General features: G+C 44.2%; 1 protein-coding gene across 1 annotated transcript in view; it reads left to right on the top strand.

Annotated features, from left to right (window-relative positions):
* The window catches only part of dpp4 (dipeptidyl-peptidase 4), a 34,797-nt gene that overhangs the window by 16,152 nt on the left and 8,645 nt on the right, over positions 1–10,000 (top strand). The window contains exons 15-20 of the mRNA XM_037534561.1: positions 635–688; positions 2,704–2,831; positions 4,882–4,932; positions 7,661–7,759; positions 7,858–7,927; positions 9,195–9,389. Coding sequence (XP_037390458.1) covers positions 635–688; positions 2,704–2,831; positions 4,882–4,932; positions 7,661–7,759; positions 7,858–7,927; positions 9,195–9,389 — 597 coding nt within the window. The remainder of the gene's footprint in view (positions 1–634; positions 689–2,703; positions 2,832–4,881; positions 4,933–7,660; positions 7,760–7,857; positions 7,928–9,194; positions 9,390–10,000) is intronic.

Genomic DNA, 10,000 nt, shown 5'->3' with positions numbered 1-10,000 from the left:
ATCTCTTTCTATAGAGGCTTTAGAGATGTGCTGCCATCCAGATGGCGTCTCTTTCAGGGAAGGCCTGCATATTTCAGCAGGACGATGCTAAACCACATACTGCATCATCACAACGGCATGGCTTCGCTGAGGAAGTGTCCGGGTGCCAAAATGGCCGGCCTGCAGTCCAGGCCTTTCACCAATAGTGAACATTTGGTGCATCATGAAACGAACACTCTGCAAAGACGATCCAGGACTGAGCAGCTAGAATCCCACATCAGACAAGAACGGGACGACATTCCCCTCCCAGAACTCCAGCAACTGGTGTCCTCACCGCCCAGACGTTTACAGACTGCTGTTAAAATGAGGAGATGCTACACAACGGTGGACACGGCCCTGTCCCAACTTTTTTGAGATGCATTGCTGCCATAAGGTTTTAAACGACCTAATGTTTTTTAATGAAATGGTAAAATGTCCCACTTCCAACATCTGATATGTGCTCTAAGTGACTGTGCAGTAAAATGTGCAGAGGTGTGATTTCAGTAGAGGACGTTTTCACTTATTTACACTCAGAAAATACGTGATTTGACCAACAGCGGCCAAACTTTTTCATAGGCTGGCCCTTCATTGATGCGCACTTTTTATATTGCTACAGATATTATGTGAGTAACGAGCACAACGGCAGTCCAGGACAGAGGAATGTTTACAGGTGAGTTACAACAGGTTTTCATTTACTCCCTTATCTGTACATCGATCCACAGCTTGTTTCAGTTCCAGTCGTTATAGGGAAGTCTGTCCACTCCGTGGGCATCTTGGCAGCACTGCCGGGCAGCTACTCCCGCTCATACGAGTCCAGGCACTCTTTGGCTACGTTCATTTTCTGCTCAAATCCGATCTCTCTGACTCGATGGTTCACCCTCGTTTAGGTCAGTGACTCAAATCGGTCATTAATGTGACGAACCGACCTGAAGTGACCCTCATGAGCTCCTCCTGCTCAGTAACGTCACGTGACTGAATCACTGCATCATCAGCACAAACTAACGAGCAGAACGAGCTTCGCTGAGAAGATCATTAACTCTGATCAGCTCTCAGCTTCATTATTAGAGCCAGACGGAGGAGAAAAAGGTGCTTCACTAGTGTGTCTACTACGTTATCTAGTGTAAACTGGTCAACGACTCAATCTGAATGGATTTCCAGTGAAAACTGAGATCGTGAAAGGAAAGCCAAAGGGTCGCTCACGTGTGGAGCGAATCTTTTTAATGAGCTGAGTTTAAGGCACAGTTGAGTTCATGTATGTGTGAAACTTAAACTTAAGCTTAAACTTAAACATGTTTACATGTTTAACAGCAGCTGCCACGCCACGTTTGTTTATTTGCGTCTCCCAGTAATGGGAGAGTGCGAGTGTTGGCGAGTGTTGGCGAGAGTTGGCGAGTGTTTGCGAGAGTCGGCAAGAGTTTGCGAGTGTTTGCGAGAGTTTGTGAGTGTTTGTGAGTGTTTGTGAGTGTTTGCGAGAGTTTGTGAGTGTTTGTGAGTGTTTGCGAGAGTTTGTGAGTGTTTGCGAGTGTTTGCGAGAGTTTGTGAGTGTTTGCGAGAGTTGGCGAGAGTTGGCAAGTGTTTGCAAGGGTTTGCGAGAGTTTGCGAGAGTTCGGTGAGCTCCGTTTGGTTCAGCAGCAGCTTAAAAGCTGAGCAGTGTGTGATCCCTAATCATTTAGTGTGGATCCCCAATATTTCAGTCGCCCAAAAAAGGTCTGCAAAGCCAGTGGGATCGTCTGAGACGCCCAGTCTGTTATAATCTGTTAAGACGTTACAAGTCGTGTAGTGAACCCAAGGTGGATTAGTAGTTGAGTAAATACGTTGCTAAATTAGCCACGCCCACTAGTGCAAAGGGCCAGCAGACTGTCCCTAATTAGCACCTCTTTTAGTAAACCTGGCCCTCACTTGTGGCCAGTTTCACCCGCCAGCTTGGCCTCCTCCAACACAGGACGGAGGTTCATTACTAACACAGTCGGTGTTTAGACGGTTGATATATGATTACAATATAAATGAATTCCGAATGATTTATTTAGTGAATAAAATGACCCCACCACTGGTCTTTCACCATAGTGTCCTCATTAACCCACGGATGAACTTATGAATACATGTACACTTGAAAATATGATTTACACCGGTCACTTACTGTATAGCTGCACTCTGTAGTTCTACAGTTACAGACTGTAGTCCATCTGTTTCTCTGATACTCTGTTACCCTGTTCTTCAGTGGTCAGGACCCCCATGGACCCTCACAGAGCAGGTACTGTTTGGGTGGTGGGTCATTCTCAGCAGTAACACTGACGTGGTGGTGGTGTGTTAGTGTGTGTTGCACTGGTCTGAGTGGATCAGACACAGCAGTGCTGCTGGAGTCCATCTACAAGGTGGACCAACAAGGCAGGAGTGTCTAATAGAGTGGACAGTGAGTGGACACAGCGTTTAAAAACTCCAGCAGCACTGCTGTGTCTGATCCACTTGCACCAGTGCAACACACACTAACACACCACCACCAGTTCTTGCTCTGTGAGGGTCAGTGGGGGTCCTGACCACTGAAGAACAGGGTAACAGAGTATCAGAGAAACAGATGGACTACAGTCTGTAACTGTAGAACTACACAGTGAAGCTATGTGGTCAGTGGAGCTGATGAGTGGACAGTGAGTGTTTATGCTTGTGTGTTTTTCCTTCATCATCCCACAGAGTCTCCATCGAAGGCTCCACTCATTCTCAGCCTGTCTGTCTCACCTGTACTGTGAACGAGGACAGGTGTCAATATAACTCCGCCTACTTCAGCACTGAAGGCACCTACTACAGGATGGACTGTTCGGGTGAGAGGCGACGCCCACACAGTCGTGTCTCTCACTGACCTGCAGTTACATGAATGTATGACGTCTACAGAAGCGTCCAAATGATCCTTTATATAGAGAACAGTATGTCCACACATAAAAAGATGGTTCTTCAAGGGTTCTTTAGTAATGAAATGGTTCCATACAGAGCCATAAACACCCAAAGAACCCTTTGCATGATTAAATGGTTCCTTGCCATGTGAAATGGTTCTTTAGATTGATGGAGAGGGTGTTTTATACATTTAAAAAAAGAGGGTTCTTCAAAGGTTCTTGAGGAATGGAAATGGTTTTATCTAGAGCTATTGCCACTCCAAGAACTCTTTGCATGATTTCAGGGTTCTTTGCATCGTGAAAGGTTTACTATACAAAGCCCTTTTGAAAAGGGTTGTATGTAGCACCAAAGAAGGTTCTACTATCATTACAGACTTGACATCATAACCATAGAACCTTTTTGGGGGCTATATAGAACCCTTTTCAAAAAGAATCAACATAGTAATATACACTCTTAAAAAAGATGGTTCTTCAAGAGTTCTTTAGTAAAGAAAATGGTTCTATATAGAACCACAACCTCTCATAGAAGCCTTTGCATGATTAAAGTGAAATGGTTCTTCAGACTGCTGGAGATGGTGTTTTATATAGTAATATTTATATATATATATATATATATATATATATATATATATATATATATATATATATATATATATATATATTTATACAGCCTTTTTGAAAAGGGTTCTATATAGCACCAAAATGGTTCTACTATCATTACAGACTTGACAACATAACCATAGAAGAACCTTTTTGGGGGCTATATAGAACCCTTTTCAAAAAGACTCTACACAGTACCGTACACTACTAAAAAAGATGGTGCTTCAATGGTTCTTTAGTAAAGAAAATGGTTCTATATAGAACCACAATCTCTCAAAGAAGCCTTTGCATGATTAAAGGGTTCTTTGTGTCGTGAAAGGGTTCTTTAGGTTGACGGAGACTGCATTTTATGTGGTTCCATACAGCACCCTTTTTTCGAAAAGGTATGGAGGTTCCATACAGCACCCAGAAACTGTTCTGCGCTGGTTACAATGACCAGTTTGTAACAACAGAGGAACCCTCTTTGTTGCTATTTAGAACCCTTCTCAAAAGGATGCTATTTAGAATTATCTACAGCACATTTTTCTTTGATCTGACGAACCATTTCATGATGCCGAGTTTAATCACACAAAGGGTTCTTTGCCTGTGAATGGTTCTAGATTGAAATATTTTCTTTACCAAAGAACCCTTGCAAAACCATCTTTGTTTAAGTGTGTATAAACATACTCTCCATCAATCTGAAGAACCATTTCAAGATGAAAAGACCCCTTTAATCATGCAAAGGGTTCTGAGTGTTCATGGTTCTATATAGAACCATTTTCTTTACTAGAGAACCCTTGAAGAACCATTTTTATAAGTATGCATAAAACACTCTCAATCAGTCTGAAGAACAATTTCCTTATGCATAGAACCCCTTAACCATTTAAAGGGTTCTTTGAGTGTGAATGGTTCTAGACAGAAACATTTTCTTTACTAGAGAACCCTTGAAGAACCCTCTTTTTTAAGTATGTATAAAGACACTCTCCATCAATCTGAAGAACAATTTCATTATGCATAGAACGCCTTAATCACGCAAAGGGTTCTGAGTGTTCATGGTTCTATATAAAACCATGTACTAGAGAACCCTTGAAGAACCCTCTTCATTAGGAAGTGTACAGTAACAGCTTAACGTGGTTTGAGGTGATTTAGGCGTGCAGTTAGCAATGCGATTGGAGGCTATAAGCTTCCATGGCCTGTTAGCTACATTAGCCTCATTAGCCCAAATATGAGGTTCTATCAGTTTAAAACGAGCTTCCACCACAGAGTTTCTGCCAAACTGCAAAGTTCCATGTTCCATAAAACATAAAGATCGTAACACAAAAAACACGTTCAAAGATGATCAAACGGCATGCACATCATTTCCTGTTTGTTTGTTTGTTTGTTTGTTTGTTTGTTTGTTTAGGTCCAGGGCTTCCTTTGTACACGCTGAGAGACAGTCGAGGTGCTGGTTCAGGTACTAGCTAAACATCCAGCAAACACACTGCACACAGATGCACTGCATACACTGCAGGGCTGCGGTGATGACCCGCGCGCCTGCGCTGGGGTCAGTTTGCTCGTTTTGGTCTAGAGGTGGGCGATATGGCAAAGTTTCGCGATGCTTCAAGAAATTTTCACGAGACACGATAAGTCGAGAAGTTTTTTCCGAATCTGATCAGCAAACGACTATAAATACAAACCGTATATAGACAACTATTAAAAAGTTTGCAATCAGTGTTTTCTTTCATATAAAAACTTTTTTTCTGCACAAAACGCTTCTGTTCTCCAAATATGGAAGCTGGGAAAAATGATGTTCTCAGAATGATGAAGAGAACTCTGATAAAGCTGTAGAACATCAAGAATGGCATCAAGCCAGAATTAGGATCTATCCATCCATCCATTTTCTAAGCCACTTCTCCGTCAGGGTCGCGGGGGGAGCTGGAGCCTATCCCAGCAGTCTTCGGGCGGAAGGCAGGATACACCCTGGACAGGTCGCCAGTCCATCGCAGGGCAGACAGACAGACACAGACAGTCACTCACACATTCACACCTAGGGGCAATTTAGCATGTCCAATTGGCCTGACTGCATGTCTTTGGACTGTGGGAGGAAACCGGAGAACCCAGAGGAAACCCACGCAGACACGGGGAGAACATGCAAACTCCACACAGAGAAGACCCCAGTCACCCGGCCGGGGAATCGAACCCAGGCCCTCCTTGCTGTGAGGCGACAGCGCTACCCACCACGCCACCGTGCCGCCAATTAGGATCTAGAACACCTTTTATTTTAACTGTGATTTCATTTCGGTGGTTGGTTAGTGTCGTGGGTAACACTCCCTTCTACGCTGTAGACTGGGGTTCAATCCCCACCTGGGTAGCCACTCTACACTATACCACTAGTCCTTGGGCAAGACTCCTAACACCGCCTTCACCTTCCTGTCTAGAATGATCTAATTGTAAGTCGCTCTGGATAAGAGTGTGAGCCAAATGCCTAAAACGTAAATCAAGAAATTACTCAGAGATGGGTGATATGGCAAAATTACAATATGACGGTACTTCAAGAAATTTTCACGATATATCGTGAAATCTATTTTTTTTGGACATCTTATGCAGTTGGAACCGAGAAAAAAGAAACAGCAGTGCAGTGGTTTGAAAAACAGTGTCAAAAATTGCAAATAGGATGATTTTTATTCAATATTTGGTGCTAAATCCAGTTAAACGGGACTCATTTTGCTCTCTTTATACTGTAACATGCGATTGGTCAGTGCACCATACAAGTACTGATGACATGTACACGATATATTCAGAAAAGCGTATTGTATTGTGACACACACTCACCGGTCACTTTATTAGGTACCTTGCTAGTAAAAGGCTGGACCCCCTTTTGCCTTCAGAACTGCTTTAATTCTTCGTGTCAGACTTTCAACAAGGTGCTGGAAACGTTCCTCAGAGATTCTGGTTGGTGATTTGAGTTCCTGTTGTCTTTCTATCATCTGGAACCAGTCTGCCCGTTCTCCTCTGACCTCTCAAATCAACAAGGCAACAAGGCAACAAGGCACATCAAAATCCCAGCAGATCAGCAGTTTCTGAAATACTCAGACCAGCCCGTCTGGCACCAACAGCCACGCCACGTTCAAAGTTCAAAGCCACGCCCTTAAATCCCCTTTCTTCCCCGTTCTGATGCTCGGTCTGCACTTCAGCAAGTCGTCTTGACCACCTCTACACGCCTAAATGCAGTGAGCTGCAGCCGTGTGATTGGCTGATTAGATATTTGTGTTAAAAAGCAGCAACTGAACGGTGTACCTAATAAAGTGGCTGGTGAGTGTAGTTTATCTGAATAATTCTATATATTGTCATATCGCCCAGCCCTGAATTATAAGATGAATCACTGGAATTAATGCAGTCACATCTGCAGTTTGTTGTCGCCTTAGGAAATAGGCGTGACGGGAAGCTTAGCGACTGGAATAAATGCTCCATGTCTGAGTGGTTGGCAAGCTAGCTAACATGCTAACCGTAAACAGTAGCAACACAAAAGTGAACGTAAATATATCAGAGAACTATTCACTTCAGCGTAATGCTGCACACAGGAAGAATGGAGAAAACCGGCTGGTGGCTAAAGCAACTCGAGAGCAGCCGAGGAGCTAACACAGCAGTTAGCAATCAGGCTAACTCGCCTACCATAAACAGCAAAACCACAAACGTGAATATAATTATAACAGATGACTATAAACCAGTCACAGCTGAGTGCTGCACACTAAAAGCTGTGAGTGAGCTGACGTGGTTAGCTGGAGTTAGCCATGGAGCTAACACCGCAGTTAGTAATCTAGCTAGCTGGCCTAGCACACGCAGCTAAACAACAAAAGGAAAGATGGTAATTCAGTCTCTTCACTGACTGCATGTATTACAGCCTCTCTTTTACCAGTTTATTTACATGGTGAAACTGCTTCAGCTGTGGCTGAATTAGCATTTTGGAGGTTCAAGCGCTGCAGCCAAAGCAGAAGCAATATGCTGGAAGGCCCAATCTTGCATCATCGTTCACCAAAAGTTCAATCCGATGTGAAATTTCTTTGCAAATTCTGCTTGCAGGTGCATTTCGCCTGGGCCTGTCCTCACTGAGTGACTGTAAATAGAACAGCTAAGCCTGAATATGTTAGAAAAAGCAAATCCAAAAGTCTTGAAACTGACTGACTGGCATTTGTCGTTTTCAGAGATCAGAGTTCTGGAGGACAATAAAAACCTCGACTCCGTTCTCCAGGACATCGCCATGCCCACCGTCACCCACGGCACTATGCGGATCGGCGAGTTTGGTGAGGCCACGTGCAGCTAAGGTGCTTTCGGCTGTGTCTGGTTGTGCATGAAACCATTTCGTGCCTGTGTTGATGCTATAAACTGCATGTTTTCTCAGAGCTGTGGTACCAGATGACCCTGCCACCCAACTTTGACCAGTCGAAAAAATACCCTCTGCTTATTGACGTGTAAGGATTTTTTTACGTTCTTCATCAAATCCATAAAACTAGAATAACTAGTTTTAATTCTAGAAGCACTACTTTCGATTCTGAGTGGCAACACGTCTGATTTGTGGCGAGAACCAGCGGGAAGGTATCTGATGTGCGATCAAATAGATTTAAATACGCTTTGTAACTATTAACCATTATACAACAGTTAGTTACGGCCATGTGAGCTGATTGGTTGCGAGGCGTTCTAACTGTGCTGTTATTTCACCATAACATCACGTTTTTTTCACAAACACTATCACTCCGCTGAGACGCTGTTGCTAAGCAACGACTTTGACAACTGTAGGAGGTGCTCAAGTCGTGACCCAACACCATTCGCCAAACTAAACGGGCTGTGTGAAGCTTTACAGACCGGCTGGAACAAAACAACATTAATACTGATCTGGACAAACTGACCAAACTGAGCTGAACCTGATATTGGCTCAGTTTTACGGCTCAGTCTGATTCGGTCCGACTCTGAAGATCAGACACGTCTGGCGAATGGTGTTGGGTTCATTTCTGGCTGATTCCAGGTTGTTCAGCTGTTCTTCTGTCACAGCTGCTGACTGAAAAGCTGCTCAGTGGTGACGACAGTTTGGGAATTTAGTGTAAGGAGCTGGAGAACGAACTGCCGGCTGAGCGGCGAGTGGGCGGAGCTCGTTACTCTGACGTAGCAACGAGCTGCTCGTTAAGGAGCTCTAATTAGGAGGAAGGAACTGACCATTAAAACATATTAAATGCCGCGTTCACGGCCAGTTTATTCATTTCTTACTGTATTTATTTAACTGCTGTATTAAAGCAGTAGAGCACTCGAGGAGGGAGTTATCACCAATAACATCACGGCTGGGATGATCTACGGTGACCTCTTGTGTTCTGTTGCTTAAGTTAAATATGGTGTAATATCATGTCATTTGCTTGGCATCAGTGAAAGCATGGCAACCAAAGGTCAGCTTGAATTCAGAAATGACTACAAGGGATGAGTGACCGCTGCTGGTGTGAAAACAGGGTAATAACGTCAACCGTAATATCGAGTGAATGCATATATCGCCCACGACTACTTGAGACTCAGTAACTTGACATGGTTTGAGGCATGTTTGAGATGATGTAGTCAGTGTTTGTTGATGGGGTTTACATATAAGCTTTGAGTAGAAACCAAAGTGAGCCATTTGGCTCAATAACCCAGGAATCCGGCTTGGTTGTTCACCCGCCTCCTGGTCAGATCTGGTCAAATATGTTGTACTGTCTCCAGCTATGCCGGACCATGCAGTCAGAAGTCAGACTTCCGCTTCCGGATTAACTGGTCCACGTACCTGGCCAGCACAGAGAATGTCATCGTGGCCAGCTTCGACGGCAGAGGGAGCGGTTACCAAGGAGACAAGATAATGCACTCCATTTACAAGCGTCTGGGCACTTACGAGGTGGAGGACCAGATCACTGCTGCCAGGTAAACACACCCACGACACCTGCCGGGAATGAGGGTCTCGAAACAGCTGAGTAACGTTTTACGTCCAACCTCCAGAACAGATGTATCACACTTTAAAAGGACCTCCCGCGTGGGACCACCATGGTGCTGCTGATCTCATGGCTTTCCAGAACCCACCTGACTGACTTAACATGTTTTATGAATCCCACTGTTTACGTATGAAAGGTCCTGATAGGTCATTTCAGCTGTAAACTGTAGAGCGCAGTCCTGACGTCATGCAGCAGCACAATCACGACGGTCATTTCAGAGATAAGTGGGTCAAAGGTCCTGTGCTATGTTTAGTAAAGCCTGGCGCCCTGAACCCTGTGGTCATCCTCAAAGGCCACACTCAGACCTGTAGGGCATGAGCATGCAGCACATTGTGAGGTGTGCAGGCTCTGTATGCATCGGTCACATTTTTCTTTTTGCTTAACGAGCTCCACAGTAGCCATGCGTTGTTCTGTAGTCCTCGTTATGCCCATATTAGGAACTCCAGGTCTGAGCTCCATTTCTCTATGGCCAGAGTGAATAGGCCCGCTGTGTTAATAAAAATGTTCAGAACCCCACACGTTCTGTCCTGTGAACATTTTTCT

This window comes from Pygocentrus nattereri, chromosome 25 (assembly GCF_015220715.1).
Source record: "Pygocentrus nattereri isolate fPygNat1 chromosome 25, fPygNat1.pri, whole genome shotgun sequence".
NCBI classification, from domain to species: Eukaryota; Metazoa; Chordata; class Actinopteri; order Characiformes; family Serrasalmidae; genus Pygocentrus; species Pygocentrus nattereri.
Note: the sequence above shows the minus strand (reverse complement) of the source record. Positions and strands in the feature narration are given on the sequence as shown.